At 45.8% G+C, this 16,160-nt stretch overlaps 1 protein-coding gene across 4 annotated transcripts in view; it reads left to right on the plus strand.

Annotated features, from left to right (window-relative positions):
- The window catches only part of UBR4 (ubiquitin protein ligase E3 component n-recognin 4), a 130,718-nt gene that overhangs the window by 72,067 nt on the left and 42,491 nt on the right, over positions 1-16,160 (plus strand). For 3 of the 4 annotated variants that reach the window (XM_066270271.1, XM_066270270.1, XM_066270273.1), the window contains 12 exons: positions 832-969; positions 2,066-2,240; positions 5,991-6,087; positions 6,962-7,069; positions 7,516-7,632; positions 8,593-8,802; positions 10,509-10,658; positions 12,038-12,265; positions 13,043-13,121; positions 14,190-14,435; positions 15,231-15,399; positions 15,857-16,001. In XM_066270271.1, the coding sequence (XP_066126368.1) occupies positions 832-969; positions 2,066-2,240; positions 5,991-6,087; positions 6,962-7,069; positions 7,516-7,632; positions 8,593-8,802; positions 10,509-10,658; positions 12,038-12,265; positions 13,043-13,121; positions 14,190-14,435; positions 15,231-15,399; positions 15,857-16,001 (1,862 nt within the window). The remainder of the gene's footprint in view (positions 1-831; positions 970-2,065; positions 2,241-5,990; positions 6,088-6,961; positions 7,070-7,515; positions 7,633-8,592; positions 8,803-10,508; positions 10,659-12,037; positions 12,266-13,042; positions 13,122-14,189; positions 14,436-15,230; positions 15,400-15,856; positions 16,002-16,160) is intronic. The other variant, XM_066270272.1, reaches the window with a different exon arrangement.

Consider the following 16,160-nt stretch of genomic DNA (forward strand, 5'->3'; position numbering starts at 1 on the left):
TTCCCTGCATTTGTTTCTTTTTTATTTTCCTGTTGGGAGTGTCCCCCTGGATAGGGAAGAAAGGGAGAATTGGCTGGCCCTTCTCAGCTGCTGCTGCAGCTGCTGCTTTCCTTTGCCCGTTAGTCGCTGTCATTTCCAGCTTGGAGGTCGCTGTTGTGCTGCGCCGGTCGTGCTGCGCCTTGGTGCTCTGTGGCTGTCTTGGCTTCCCTCCCTTGTGTCCCTCGTCCGGCATTTTCCTCCTGTCTCAGCTCAGCCCTGATCCTGGATGCTGTGGCTGTCTCTGGGGAATTTCCTTGCTTCATTATTAGTATCTGATGAGGATGACTAGAAGGGGTGAAATTTCTCAGTGAGCTCCCCTCTGGACCACCTGATTCAAAGAAAAACAGGGTTGATTCAAGAACTCACATAAGTGATTTCCTAACTAAGCACGAATTAACCGATTCTGAAACAAATCTCCTTAAAAGTCAGAGTTCTGTGCTTTGAATGGGAATGGCTACTTTCCAATCTCAGCAGGTCAGTACACCTATATAGTGGTGACTATGAAGCATCTTAGTCAGAAAATTGTATGTGTCACCGATTCTTACTGAATCTCTGCACCGTTCTTGCCCTGTAACAAACAGCAAAGGAAATGCCCGGTGAACTGGGTTTGTACTGTTCACAGCGCACTGTGTACAGTATGTGTTCCTGTTAGGTATTAACCAGCAGAGCAGATCTTTCCTTTTCCTTTGACGACAGGAGAGGGAGACTGCGTTGTGCCCTCTGCACCGTGTGGTTGATGCTCTCGCCCCAAGGCGGGGTTTTTACCTGTAACAGCTCTCGTTACTCTCTTAGCCCCAGCCTCCGACGACGAGGGCAGCACTGCTGCGACGGATGGTTCCACCCTCCGGACCTCGCCTGCTGACCACGGCGGTAGTGTGGGCTCAGAGAGCGGGGGAAGCGCAGTGGACTCGGTGGCTGGCGAGCACAGTGGTAATGTGGCTTGGGGTTCTGATCTCCTTGGGCAGAGGGTGGGGACTTTCTGGAAGCCTCGTGGAATTCATTTGACCTCACCAGTTTCAAGTGTTCAGTAGTAATAGCTTAAGCTCAGTGAGGTTAATGTTGAAATATTTTATGGGCAACTTTGTATTGTCTGTTAGTGGAAGAAGGCAGTGATCTACCTAACACCAAATTTAAAACAATTATGGCATGACCTTGAAATCCATCATACTGGATGTTGCTCCTTTTGTTAGGGGAAAATGTTTTGGGTGGTCATTGTTAATGATTTGATATTAATTAACATAGGAGGTCATCTTCACAGTATACTAGTTGATAGGGTGGGGCTCCAGATTGAGGAAGCACCACAAAGCCATGTGGGTTTGATCTTATAAATCAGTCTGTGAATATGAAAAGTTTTTATGGAGCTGATAATGTCGAGATTCCCAAATCAGTACATGTCCTCTAGAATTGAAAGGGAAATCTGTTAGTAGCTGAGATTAATGTTGTTCTTTTTTTATTTATTTATTTTTTACAGAGACAGAGAGTGAGTTAGAGAGAGGGATAGACAGGGACAGACAGGAATGGAGAGAGATGAGAAGCATCAATCATTAGTTTTTCATTGCGTTTTGCAACACTTTAGTTGTTCATTGATTGCTTTCTCATATGTGCCTTGACCACGGGCCTTCAGCAGACTGAGTAATTCCTTGCTGGAGCCAGCGACCTTGGGTTCAACCTGGTGGGCTTTTGCTCAAACCAGATGAGCCCGCGCTCAAGCTGGCGACCTCGGGGTCTCGAACCTGGGTCCTCTGCATCCCAGTCTGACGCTCTCTCCACTGCGCCACCGCCTGGTCAGGCAAGGTTGTTCTTGTGGGTAGATAATTATGTCCCATAGAGGATGAGGCTGCCCTGAGAGCCGTTTAGCATAGGGCTCTGGGGTCCAAATTGTGAATTCCATCCTGATTTAGCTTCACACAGAAAAAGAAGTTTCCTAAGCTACTACTCATCTTCTAACTGTTGTTGACTTCAGCATGCATTGGGTTACATCATGCCTTGGGAATTTGATTTGTGCTTTTAAACCGTTTCCCTGCAGTATCTGGCCGGAGCAGTGCTTACGGTGATGCCACAGCAGAGGGGCACCCGGCCGGACCAGGAAGTGTCAGCTCTAGCACTGGTGCCATCAGCACCACCACCGGACACCAGGAAGGAGATGGCTCCGAGGGGGAAGGCGAAGGTGAAGGCGAAGGGGACGTCCACACCAGCAACAGGTCAGGACCCACTCATTTCTGCTTTCTTGTGGGAGGGTATTTTAGCAACAGGATGAGGATCCATTGCACGAGGTGGAGTAGGTGATAACAGTATATGGCCTTTGAAATATGAAGATAATAAACTCAGAAAACAGTTTAAAGTCTTTGCAAGTGTTCCAGACCTGTCTTCTATGTCCTGATTAGAATTGCATCAAATCAATTGTGAGAGAATAGAAAGTTTTCCCCTTAAGGCTTCCCTCTCTAGCCCAGGGGTCGGGAACCTATGGCTCGCGAGCTAGATGTGGCTCTTTTGATGGCTGCATCTGGCTCGCAGACAAATCTTTAATAAAAAATAATAATAACATTAAAAATATAAAACATTCTCATGTATTACAATCAATTCATTTCCTACCGCTCATGTTCATGGTTGCGGGTGGCTGGAGCCAATCACAGCTGTCCTCTGAGACAACACCAGGTTTTTATTGGATAATGCCTAAAGTACACGGGTCATTGTATGGCTCTCATGGAATTACATTTTAAAATATGTGGTGTTCATGGCTCTCTCAATCAAAAAGGTTCTCGACCCCTGCTCTTAGCCCTTGGTGACTGAGAAGTGGTTGTCATAAAAAACATGTGTCCTCCCCACTCAAATAAACTCCATAAACTCACTTTGTAGCATCTTCTTTATAAATGGCATTGTTATAGGCTCTACAGTGATAGTTATTGAAGCTATACTATAAACAGCTGCTTATGCAGCATGTTCATAAGTTAATGGAGAAGTAAGAGAGAGCTATTACATGTTTCTACCTACAAAAAGACCAGTTGGGAAGCACTTGCAAATTGAAACTAATGTAAAAATTCTAATCCATCTTCCTCAGGCACTCTGGTGTTGTTTGTATTGGGTTGGTGAAGTGACCATATTGGTAACCAGGAGATCACTAGAGAAACAGGAAGAAAAACATAAGAATTCACTTGTGATACAGCGTTTGTTAAATTGGTTGAGGCCCCAGTGATCACATTAGTGCAGAAATAATGAGTCAGCGTTTTGAACTGATTGACTTTAATCTGACAAAGAGGGCATTGAAGCAGCCAGGCATCCGAGAGCCCCCTGTTGTGCCCACCACAGCCTCTCACACTCTGGACATCTAGAGAGGATCTGCCCCAGTGTGACTGCCCTAGTTAGATGGAATTTGTTTTTTAACTTAATGTTAAGGGGTTTTCTACTTAATCTTTTGTTTCTCTCTCTTAATTTGATTTCTTGGTTAATCACATTGATCTAGGTTTCATGAGTTCAGATAACATGGTCTTGCCAAAGGGTTGTCAGTTTTATTTGTAAAGAACCAACCTTTAGCTTTGGGTTTTCTTTTCTCTGTTATAAGTCTGCTTTCTGTTTTGTTTCCACTTGTTATCGTTTTCTTTTTTGGCTTACTTTTTTTAATACCTTACTTTTGTGTGGTTTAATTTTCTGTCCTTTTATTCTAGCTTGATAAGATGAACACTTAAATCATTAACTTAAAACCTTTCTTTTTAAATACATATTTGAAGCTATATATTTCTCTCTAAAATTTCCTTTGCATATTGTTTCTGCCTGAGCCCATATATTTCAGTATTTTGTATTTTCATTGCTGTTCAGGCAAATGTTTTCTAAATTGTTATATTTTGGTATTTGGGCCCAGGGAATATTTAGAAACATGTTGCTAAATCTCCAAATATTTGGGGATTTTCTAATTCTTTTTCTGATACTAATTTATAGTTTAATTTACTATGGTTGGGGAACATACTTTGTGATTTCAGTCCTTCAAAATATTTTGAGATTCATCATTATTTCTAAAATGATGTTATATCTTTTTAGGATTTTTAGATTTTTTTTGCAGGAGGGTCAATTTAGGTAAATGGAAGACTCTAAAGTGGTTTTTAGGCCTGACCTGTGGTGGCGCAGTGGATAAAGCATCGACCTGGAAATGCTGAGGTCGCCGGTTCGAAACCCTGGGCCTGCCTGGTCAAGGCACATATGGGAGTTGATGCTTCCAGCTCCTCCCCCCTTCTCTCTCTCTGTCTCTCTCCTCTCTAAAAATGAATAAATAAAATATAAAGTGGTTTTTAGTTAATTATTTTCCAAGAATAAGTTAAACAATTAGGTGACTTATTTTAAAGAAGATAATAACTGACTTTTTACTTTAAGTCACAAGAAAAGGAAATGGTAATTTCTCGTAATGTTTAATTATTTTATTAAGGTCCAGAGTACTAAGAGTTTGAAAAGCTACTGATCTGGTGTGATCTTGGCCCAGGTCCAGACCCTGCTCATCTTGTTGACTTTTCCTGTGTGTGTGTGTGTGTGTGTGTGTTCACTCATGTGCATGTCCTCCAAATCTGAAGATTTTAATCCATCTCAGAGGTCATGTTTTATTCTAACAGTGCTGACCTGCTGCTGTCACCTCCTCTTGCTTCACTTGCACCTCATTCATTCCTGGCTGGTTTTTAACTCGTGTGTAGCCCCCACATAGCTTGCCTGCTTATTCATGAATGTGTTTGTGGCTTTATGTGTTAGAGAGGGACATTTAGTTCATTCCTTCGAGTTCTTTTTAGAATGATAATCACTATTCAAAAAAGATATTGTATTTTCATTCAGACTTATTATTTTGAAAATATTCTAGGTAATTGCCTGCTAGGATATATAATGCACAAAAATCATACTTAACTACATAGGTATATGGTTTCTTACATTCAATAAAATAAAATGAAGAGGCCTGACCTGTGGTGGCGCAGTGGATAAAGCGTCGACCTGGAAACGCTGAGGTCGCCGGTTCGAAACCCTGGGCTTGCCTGGTCAAGGCACATATGGGAGTTGATGCTTCCAGCTCCTCCCCCCTTCTCTCTGTCTCTCCTCTCTCTCTCTCTCTCTCTCTCTCTGTCTCTCCCTCTCCTCTCTAAAATGAAAAAAAAAAAAAAATTAAAAAAAATAAAATAAAATGAAGAATGATTTACTCTGAGAGTGAATCCATTAATTCATTCAGCAAATGCACCCTTAAATCCATGTAAGTCTGTGTATGAGGTGAGACTGCCAGCCAACTTGTAGCAAGGTCCTAATTAATTTATTTTTATACTGGTCCATTTGAATCAGTGCATTCACTAGAGATCCAGGGGCACACACTTAGTTAGCATGGAAGCCCAGCTGTATGTTTGCAGATGGAGAAGGCTTGGTAGTGGCCAGCTGAGTACTCACGGGTCCGGTATGGGAAGGGTGGTGTTGAAATTGAATTTTACACTAGGGAATTGATGGACAAGATGTGAGAGGTAAAGGTAGAGCCGTGACTGGCCTTCCTAAGGACTTGAAAAGCACAGAATGAAAGAGTTGGGACACTATGCAACTGGATAATATAGAATTTATAGATAGAAGAATCCAAGAAAATAATATCTGGAGGCAGAGTAGAGCCATGTGCTGGATAAAACCACAATGCTTACCACTAAAGGTTTGATTTTGTTACCGAGAACAGCTAAGACCCGATTGCTTGAGAAATATTTTAACTTTCTGATAGTAGGTTTTCAGCATTATTACTTGTATTTTGTAGTAGTTTGCTCCTTTTTAACAGAGTGAGATTTCTCCTATGTTGTTGGTATACCAAATAGGCATTTGTTAATATTTTTTTAATGCTAGGATTGTTCCTAAGCAGTAGGTTCCTTTTTTTACCTTAGTGGCAGGGAAGAACTGTATTCAGCTGGTGAGTGGTTGTGCACTTCTCACATTTCATCTTTTTCCTTGGCTTTTTGTAGGTTGCATATGGTCCGTCTGATGCTGCTGGAGAGACTACTGCAAACCTTGCCCCAGTTACGAAATGTCGGCGGTGTCCGGGCCATCCCGTACATGCAGGTAGCCCTCGGTTCACTGGCTGGGTCACTTTATAGTTGGACTGTCCTTAAGCATGCTGACATCTTTCTTCCAGAGGCTCTGTAAAGCTTTGGTATGAAGCCGTATAACAACGAAATGCAATTTTGAACTGCAGGTCACACAGCCCTTCATTTTATAGAAGAAAAGGCCGAGGGTTAGAGAACTTTTTTTAGATGTTCAGTCATCCAGCTAGTTATTGACAGAACCAGGAGCAATGTCTGCTCTAGAGATTCTTAGACTATATAGTCTGGTCTTCATTAATATTAGTTAAAATATTGGCTTGTGATAGCTGTTCTCCCACTAGTTGCCTTCCTCTTGGGCAACATTGTTTAATTCTTAGCACAGCACAGTGCCAAGTGTGGTATATACCAAAACTTGCCTTTTTTTTTTTTAAAGAGATGAGAAGCATCAATTCGTAGTTGTATTACTTTAGTTGATCATTGATTGGTGCTTCTCATACATGCCTTGACCTGGGGTTCTCAAGCCAAGCCAGTGACTATGGTATCATTTTGATGATCTCATATTCAAGCCAGCGACTCCACACTCATGCTGGCGAGCTTGTGCTCAAGCCAGCAACCTTGGGGTTTTGAACCTGGTTATCTCAGCATCCCAGATAGACGTTCTGTCACTGTGTCACCACCAGTCAGGCCAAAATTTGACTTTTCTGACTCTGGACACTTAAACTTTGGATACCTTGGGATTTTATGGTATCTTGGGATACCTCAGAACCTTTTTATGGATTGCTGGTTTAATTGACAGGGAAGTCAGGAAGATTGGGATTTCTTCTGCAACACCTTGTGTTCCGAGTTGTTGTGTAGGGAATTGGCTTCCACGTTTTCTCTCTGCTGACTTCTAGGTCATTCTGATGCTCACTGCAGACCTGGATGGAGAAGATGAGAAAGACAAGGGGGCCCTGGACAACCTGCTCTCCCAGCTTATTGCTGAACTGGGCATGGATAAAAAGGTAAAATTTGAGTCATTCTGTGTGAAAAATAGGGACTGGATAAGACCAGTTCTCAGTGTTTTATTCCTCTCTGAGAGAGCTTCCCCTAGACTCAGGGTGACCATCATCGAGGACTCCAGTTCTGTTGATTCAGCAGCGTTTTCAGCGCCCACTTTGGCCAGGCATATTTTTGAATCTGGGTATAAATGGGGAACAAGGTGAAGCCCCTGCCCTCATGGACCTCCTGTAGTTCTACAAGGTGAAGACGGAATTAGTTGTTTCTCTCTTGATAAGGCCTCCTAAGGGTATCAGGCTTTTGCTAATCTAGATGTAGTGTGTGGATACATGAGCTTGTTTTTTCTGATTCCATCTGTGGAATAATTAGTGCTGATAGACTGGAGGGAGTCTGGTTCAGAGGTTGCCGTGAGCCTAGCAGTCTGAGCCCTGGGCTCTGCTTCTGCCTGCAGGACGTCTCCAAGAAGAATGAGCGCAGTGCCCTGAATGAGGTCCATCTGGTCGTGATGAGACTCCTGAGTGTCTTCATGTCCCGGACCAAGTCCGGATCCAAGTCTTCCATATGTGAGGTATCTTTGCTTTGAGCTTATGGGTGTGAGGAAGGGTAGGAGGCTTGTCTGATTAGGGCTGAGGGCAGAGGAGATAGTGCTCTGTTAGAGGAAGGCCATTGTTGCCCTAGAGGAGTTCAGTTCTAAGCTGTCACCTCTTCAGAACAGAGCCTTCACCTTTTTCAGAACCCCTTCCAAATTCTTATCTTTGTCAAAATCCCTCCATTGGAGGGGTTACAGGGTTTGGAAGTTTCATTATTGAGAAGCAGGGGCCTGTTCTGCAAGGCGTGTAGTGGCTAAGAGGATTCCCCACTGTGTGTTGCTATAAGGTATGGTAATAAAGCAGAGAGAAAGCAGTGTGCACGTGGTGGAAAGGAGATTAACACAAAGCAGAGAAGGTAGAAATGGAGGCTGAACTGCATCCAATCTTAATGAGCTTATGAGCTGTGGGGTTTGCTGGGATTTGCAAGGCTCTCTAATAGTTTTATTTACAGTAGCTTTTCTCCTTTTTTAATCATGTGATCACTCACCCCATTTCCTTTGGGAGCCGGTTCTATGAGAAGAGCCCCTATCGAGAGGGTGGGGTTGCTAAAAAGTGCCTATAGGAAAGTTTTCTCTTCTTCTTAAAATGGTCTTCTTTCCTAGTTGCCTAAGGACAAAGAGAAAAGCCATCTCCTCCAGGTGGAAAGGCTGTCTGAGCCTTGCCGCTTATCCTCTGGCATGTGTGTGTAGGGAGATTAGAGTTGAGAACTGGTGATTTTTGGTTATTCTCTCACCATGTCGTTATTCAAAAGAGGTGGGGAAGTGTTTGAGCTAGTTGGGAAACTTGAACTCAAGAGACTGACCCACCCACCTCCATGACCAGAGATTCCCCCGTGAGTGTGTGTGCTCCCCAGCACCCAGCTCCGCCCCACACAGTGAGAAGGGACAGGTTTAATGCCCCAGCAGCATTCACAAGCATTCTTGCCCTCGCCCTCCCAGTCGTCCTCCCTCATCTCCAGCGCCACGGCGGCAGCCCTGCTCAGCTCCGGGGCTGTAGACTACTGCCTGCACGTGCTCAAGTCCCTGCTGGAGTACTGGAAGAGCCAGCAGAGTGACGAGGAGCCTGTCGCTGCCAGCCAGTTGCTGAAGCCACACACGACTTCCTCCCCTCCCGACATGAGCCCGTTCTTCCTCCGCCAGTATGTGAAGGTGAGGGCTTTCCCCACCGGGAGCCGCTGCTGCCACTCCTCCCAAGCACACTCAGTGATGGAGCTGAAGGCGTGGAGGGCAGGGGTCTGCAGGAGGGCCTGCGTCCCTGGGTGGGCCTTATTCTCAGCTTGATTTACTAAATAACCTTCTCCTGGGATCCCAAGTCCGGCCCTTATAAACCTGAGGAGTGAATGAACTCAGTCATCATCCTTTTTCTTTAAGTTCCTCAGAAAAAGATGAGATGGTACAAGGTCACAGTATCAGTAATGGGTCACATCCTCATGTGTATGTCAGATACACCCCCTGCTGTCATTAGAGTCCCTTTAACATGCTAGTTGAGAAAATGGGCTTTCTGATTAAGTGAGTGTGGGAACAAGATGCTAGGAACAGTTGTTCTCACTAGCCATTAGGCTTTCAGAAGTCCTGTCTAACCTTCGTAAGCCTCAGTTTATACCGAGTGAATGAGGATACACAGAGCATCTGCTTTATAGCGTTGTGAGCATGGAATGAGGGGACGTTTGCAAAGCACGCTGCCTGGCACATACCAGTGCTCTGTAAATGCTCATTATTACCATTGCCATTTCAGAGTCAGTGAGTAGGGCTAGCCGTGCTTCTTAACTGCCAACTCAGAGCTGCTTTGAATAGTATAGGAGTATAACAGGCACAGAGTAGGAACCTGATCATGTCCTTCTCTTTATAATAACCCTGTGGTGGTTAGTTATTACTTTTCGGCCAAATACTTATTTGTGGGTCCAGCTGTCTACTTTTCTCTCTAGTTTTCTCACTGACAATAGCCTTGCATTCAGCCCTACTAACTTGTGCATTCCCCCACATGTGGCCGTTGCCTTTGTACAGGCTATCATTTCTGAAGTTCTTTTCCTCTCCCTCATCATCCCTTCCTCCATTTAGCTAATTCTTCTTCAAGATGCAGCTCAAGCACTGGGTCCTAGGGAAAACCTCCCTTAACACACTCTTCCCTGCTAGCAAGTCTGATCGAGACAGCGTTTCCCTGGCTTCCCAGAGCTCCCTGTGCACACATATGGAGTCCCCTTCAAACTGTCAGCCAAGACTGTATTTTATTCCTGTTTGTCCTCCCTGTGCTTGGCACAGGACCGATAAAGAACTGGTGATTGAATATAGGACATGTTGTGCAGACTCTCTCTGGGGACCACACAGCCTGAAGGATAGCTGCTATTTCCACTGTCCTCATGTCTCCCTTTACCCCTGTCTCCCCGCCTCTGTGTATGATGTGAACCCAGGATCTCGACTGAGTTTAGTGATTCTAGCCCCTTGACTTAAATTTTTCTTGTTATAGAAGTTTTAGTTCTAGGGAATGGACTATATCTCTCATAAAAAGTTCAAAATCTTTCCCTGCTACTGTTTTTTCAGTATTTTCCCATTCTAAGTAAGTTTAATGTAAGTAGAATATAATCAATTCAGTGTCTAAACCACAGAGTGACATGTTAGATCTTTTAAGACCAGTGAGATCTATCTCCGCTGTGACCTTCACATGGAATGAAATTGCCCAGGAGCCAGGGTCCTGGCTTGGTTGGTAATCTGAACTGTCAGCTGGTGGTGGCCCAGCTTCAGAAGGCATCACTGACCAACTCTAGTAGAAGGTGTGCCTAACAAGCAGTAAACCAGGCTTTTCTTAAGTGTCATGGAAATTGTCCAGAACCAGTTCTTACACAAATGTTCTTCTCCAGGGTCATGCTGCTGATGTGTTTGAGGCCTACACGCAGCTTCTAACAGAGATGGTGCTGAGGCTTCCGTACCAGATCAAGAAGATCGCTGACACCAGTTCTCGAATCCCACCTCCTGTCTTCGACCACTCATGGTTTTACTTTCTCTCAGAGGTAAGGGAAGGAGCAGTGCCAGCTGAGGAGAGGAGGCATCAGCCGTGACTGTGTTGGGGGCCCCTCTCCTAATCCTCACGTGGTGTCTCCCCGAGGGCTCACCCTGGGCAGGGGACAAAAGTAGGATTGCAGTTGTATTTGAAACGGAGTTTTTCTTGTATTATTTATGTGAATTATTGTATTATTTTCCATACAAACAACTGTAAACCCACCTTTGCCCCTCCCCGTATATGGTGAAACTGGCCAAAGTGCATCAAAGCACGCCGTCCACTTTAGTTTCTGAGTCTGTTTAACTTCCCCACCCACACAGTGAGAATGGACGAGTTTAATGCTTCTGACTCTGTGCGGAAAACAGGAAGTATGCTGGTTAAATTAACAGAGCTGTTTTAATGTAGGGAATTGGTTAAATGGCCATCGAACTAGAAAAAAAGATTATAAAGGGATGCTGAGGTACAGAGGTAGTAGCTGCAGGCCACAGCTACCAGCAGCTTGTGTGTGAAGAGGGAACCCAGTGGATCTGAGGAGTCCCTCAGGAGCTCCGAGGATGGAACGCGCTGTGCTTGATTTTGGAGGTACTGGAAGAAGCTGATGATCAGAACCACCATATTGGTTTGTCCTTGAATAGCAAAGTGATGGAGGCTGCCAGGGTGAAGGGCTCTTGCTAGCCTCGCAGGCAAACAGGAAGAAGCAAGCCCTCCTTTTCTTCCTGCCTTCCGGTGTCCCTGCTTCCTGTCGGCAGAACCTAAGGGGAGCCCGTCGCAAAGAGGCAGTGCGGCCAGCCTGACTCTGGACTGGTCACCACAGAGCCGCGTGTGGTGGGTGGGTGGGTGTGGAGCCAGCTAGGAGATGAGCACAGTAGCCACAGGGAGCATGAGATTAACTCGGGCAAGAGTTACCTGTAGGGAAACTCCAAATGACCCATCTCAGGTTGTGTAGCTCTTTCCCCACCTCTTTTACCTGAGAGATTCGGACTTTTTTCCTTACCTTTTCCTCTGGACGGGCCAGAGTGGAGGCCAGTTTCCCTGTAGATTCCTAAGCATTCCAGGAAGGGGATTAGGGATGTTGGTATTTTTCCCTTTGATGTCTTCCTGTCATGACTTTCTCCTGCCCTTGTAAGGAACACTGAAGTTCACCAGAGACTAGCTTGGTCACAAGAAAATAGCTTGTTTTGTGTGTCTCACCAGATTTTTTTTGAGAATTTTTCTGAGTTTATTTTTATGAGCCAAACTGATGACATGAAAGGAAGCCAGATCTCAGAGCTTTGAGGAATAGCAGTTCTGCGCTCACCAGTTTTTAAGAACAGTCCCTTAAAGGCCAGGGAGCCGTGGCTGTTAGAGATGCAGTGCCAGAGTCACTGACTGCTTGCTTCTCCCGCCCAGTACCTGATGATCCAGCAGACGCCCTTTGTGCGCCGGCAAGTCCGCAAACTCCTGCTCTTCATCTGTGGGTCGAAGGACAAGTACCGCCAGCTCCGCGATCTGCACACTTTAGACTCCCACGTGCGAGGGATCAAGAAGCTGTTGGAGGAACAGGGGATATTCCTCCGGGCGAGTGTGGTGACAGCCAGCTCGGGCTCTGCCTTGCAGTACGACACACTCATCAGCCTGGTACGAGGGGTGGAATTGTAGGGTGGGGAGAGGGCACGTGATGGGGCTCAGCAGGGGGTCATCCAGATGGAGCTGTCGGGGGCTTTTCGGTATGTAGGGGACTTATTGGCCGGGGTTGAGATCCGGGTGAGTCCTGGTCCCTGGCTGGTGCCACACCCTGTGTAGTTGGCCTCAGGGGCAGGCTTTCCTCCCATTCCCGCGCCCACCTGGCTGCGCTTCCTCCATTGAGAAGAGTGGCGGGTTGGGGTTTTTTTGAACCAGTGTCGTTTATTCATATCATGAGCAGGATCACCCTGAAATTCAAGCACCTCAGATTTTTGTCCTTGAATGCTAAAGAAATGATGTCTTACTGCCTGAAGATAAATTGGACTTCAGGGAGTAAATTGTAATGCATAAGACCATCTAAAATGAACATCTTCAGTATTAAATAAAGACTTCTAGTCTAATGTGCTTGCTGTTGTACTTTTAGCAAGAAACAAGTAAGCTGGATTGTGATTTTCCAAGTCATGACTTATCTCGGCTACATTATTGACTGGTCTGAAGGATGCCTGAAACCAAGAGCCTTAACCTGGTGGGGAGTGGAACATAGGGGGCTCAGCAGAGGCCCTGGGTTTGGGCCTTGGTCCCAGGTTCACCAGGGCACTGGATCAGCTTTGCCCAGAGGCTGTGTTCAGTTTGCATCCAAAGCCAGAATGGTGACCCTTTCAGGTGGCAGGTGTGGTACCAGCTGGGCTGCTTGGTGGGATTACTCATTTTGGTGACTGGTTTCTGTTTCAGATGGAGCACCTGAAAGCCTGTGCAGAGATTGCTGCCCAGCGAACCATCAACTGGCAGAAATTCTGCATCAAAGATGACTGTAAGCAGTGCTGCTCCTTGTGGGTTACCGTTCAGTCCTTCAAGAACTGTTAATGAGGCTACTATATGCCAAGCACTAAACTGGATGCTAGAGCCATGAGCAAGATACAGTTTTGTGCCAACCACTTCATGTCGGGAATATGCTCTGAGAAATGTGTCATTAGGCCATTGTGGTGTTGTATGAACCTCATAGGATGTAATTACACAAATGTGGATGGTATATACACTTACGCCACGTGGTATGCCACCATCATCTATGCGGTCCATCATTGACCAAATCGTCATTTTTTTTTTTTTTCCATTTTTCTGAAGCTGGAAACAGGGAGAGACAGTCAGACAGACTCCCGCATGCGCCCGACCGGGATCCACCCGGCACGCCCACCAGGGGCGACGCTCTGCCCACCAGGGGGCGATGCTCTGCCCATCCTGGGCGTCGCCATATTGCGACCAGAGCCACTCTAGCGCCTGAGGCAGAGGCCACAGAGCCATCCCCAGCGCCCGGGCCATCTTTGCTCCAATGGAGCCTTGGCTGCGGGAGGGGAAGAGAGAGACAGAGAGGAAAGCGCAGCGGAGGGGTGGAGAAGCAAATGGGCGCTTCTCCTGTGTGCCCTGGCCGGGAATCGAACCCGGGTCCTCCGCACGCTAGGCCGACAAATCGTCATTTTGTGGTGTATGCCTGTATAGACAGAACTCTGCCTAGCAAAGACAAGTAAACGCTTAAAAGAGTGATAAAGGTCAATAGACAAAATTTGTGGTTCACCAGGGGCACAGGATAGGAGAGTACCTGACCCCAGACAGACAGGAAAGCTGAAGAGGAGTATATGTAGTTTATAGAAGCGACTTACTCTAAGAAGTGGGGGCCGGGGGCCAATCTCTAGGTAGTCATTACGGTACTTGTCAGGTGCGTCCACTGAGGATGTAAAGTCTTCTCAGCTGCACTCAGCAGAGAGGACTTAGAGAAGGACCTGGAGGGAAGAGGGCGGTCCTGACCATGTGGAGGAGTTGCTCCCGTTTGCATGGAGGTTGAGTTGTCATATTAGAGCTGAGCTACTTTCTCCTCTGCCTGCAGCCGTCCTGTACTTCCTCCTGCAAGTCAGCTTCCTGGTGGACGAGGGCGTGTCTCCGGTGCTGCTGCAGCTGCTGTCCTGTGCTCTGTGCGGCAGCAAAGTGCTCGCTGCGCTGGCGGCCTCGGCCGCGGCCTCCGCTGCTTCCTCCTCCACTGCCCCCGTGGCCGCTGGCTCTGGGCAAGCCACTGCACAGGCAAAGTCATCCGCCAAGAAGAGCAAGAAAGAAGAAAAGGAGAAGGAGAAAGAGGGTAAGGCACTCTCTTATCTTGGTGACCAGGGTGATTTGTTCTAGTGTCTCTTGGAGCACAAGGTTGATTCTCTTCTTAAGTGGCTCTTACCTGACTTACTGGGGATCTAAAACCAAGATGCCCTCTAGTGTCTGCTTTTGGTCTCATTTTCAGTGACGGTGAAGGTGACGCCTTAAACAGCGTAACTTCCCATTCCAGGCCACAGTGATAGGAAAGGTCATAATATACTGAACATTTTTACTAGGTTGTTTTTTTTTTCCTGTGGAATAATAACACTTGCTCTGTGGCAAGTATGTCAGTGTTAAATCAAATGATGCTTATAAATACGCCTTGTGAACTGTTAAATATTCTACAAATGTGAGCTGTTTTACCCGACTTCTTACCATCAGAAAGGCCAGTGTCATTCTGCATCACTGCTCTTTATAGTTCTTGGAGGCCTGAGACAGGTGACGGGGTGGAAAAGTAAGGAAGGGGGTCCACAGTCTCTGAGTTAATGATTCAGGACTCTGTGCAGGTGTGTGGCAACATTGATCGTTTTAGATGGCAAACTCATGAAAGGAAATCTCCTCTGATGTAACTGTTTGGTCAGGCACTTTATTCTATGCTTTTGGGGGGCATGATTATATATATCATTTGGGGTTGACTTTTTGTCCTCCAGGAAGCAACTGAAAGTTGTTTTCAAATAATGACCATTTAGTTGAGACTTCTAGACTTGGACAGCATCCCCTTCCTCTCTGTATGGTAGCATAGGCTCTGGGACTCTATCTTCCTGTTCTTTTCGCCCTGATCTTGCAGGGGAGAGTTCCGGCAGCCAGGAGGACCAGCTGTGCACAGCTCTGGTGAACCAGCTGAACAAGTTTGCAGATAAGGAGACTTTGGTCCAGTTTCTGCGCTGCTTCCTGTTAGAGTCCAATTCTTCCTCGGTGCGCTGGCAGGCCCACTGCCTGACTCTGCACATCTACAGGTGGGGTCCAGGGCTGTTTTGACAATTGGCACGTTTCTGGGACTGTGTTTTACATTACATATGGTCACAGTGTCAGTATTTATACCATCCTGAGAGTCCTCTTAACGATTACAGATTTCTTTATCAAGTTACCTGCTTTTTAGCTGTTAAACTGATGTCACAAGCACGAGACGATATTTTCCACTAAGAAGGCTATGTTTAGAAGTTTGTAAAATGACTCTTTAATCTAACAGAGCTTAATCACTAGAATTGAGGAACATTGAATAATGGAATAGACCACCTCTTGACGACAGGAAAGGACAGTGCTACATCTGTTAGGATCGATTGTCAAAAGAGTAGCAAAACCATTCAAACTTAAAACTCATCATTGTGGGGAAATAGATACATCTACAAAAAAAGTACCTGGGCCCTGTTGGTAAACAAACTCAGGGTTTTTTGAACTGTCATTTATTTACAGAAACTCGAACAAATCTCAACAGGAGCTCCTGCTAGATCTGATGTGGTCCATATGGCCAGAACTCCCAGCCTACGGTCGTAAGGCCGCCCAATTTGTGGACCTATTAGGATATTTCTCTTTGAAAACACCACAAACAGAGAAGAAGGTAACAGTTAACTTATGTCAAAATGGTAACTCTCCATTTTAACCTTTTATTTCCTTGAGTTAAGAACATTATGAGCAAGCACCAAAGGTGGTGCATATGTGAAATCTCTTGTAAATATATATATGCACTCCCCGTGTGTGTGCTACATGGGTAATGTCC

Source organism: Saccopteryx bilineata, chromosome 3, assembly GCF_036850765.1.
Source record: "Saccopteryx bilineata isolate mSacBil1 chromosome 3, mSacBil1_pri_phased_curated, whole genome shotgun sequence".
Classification (NCBI taxonomy): domain Eukaryota; kingdom Metazoa; phylum Chordata; class Mammalia; order Chiroptera; family Emballonuridae; genus Saccopteryx; species Saccopteryx bilineata.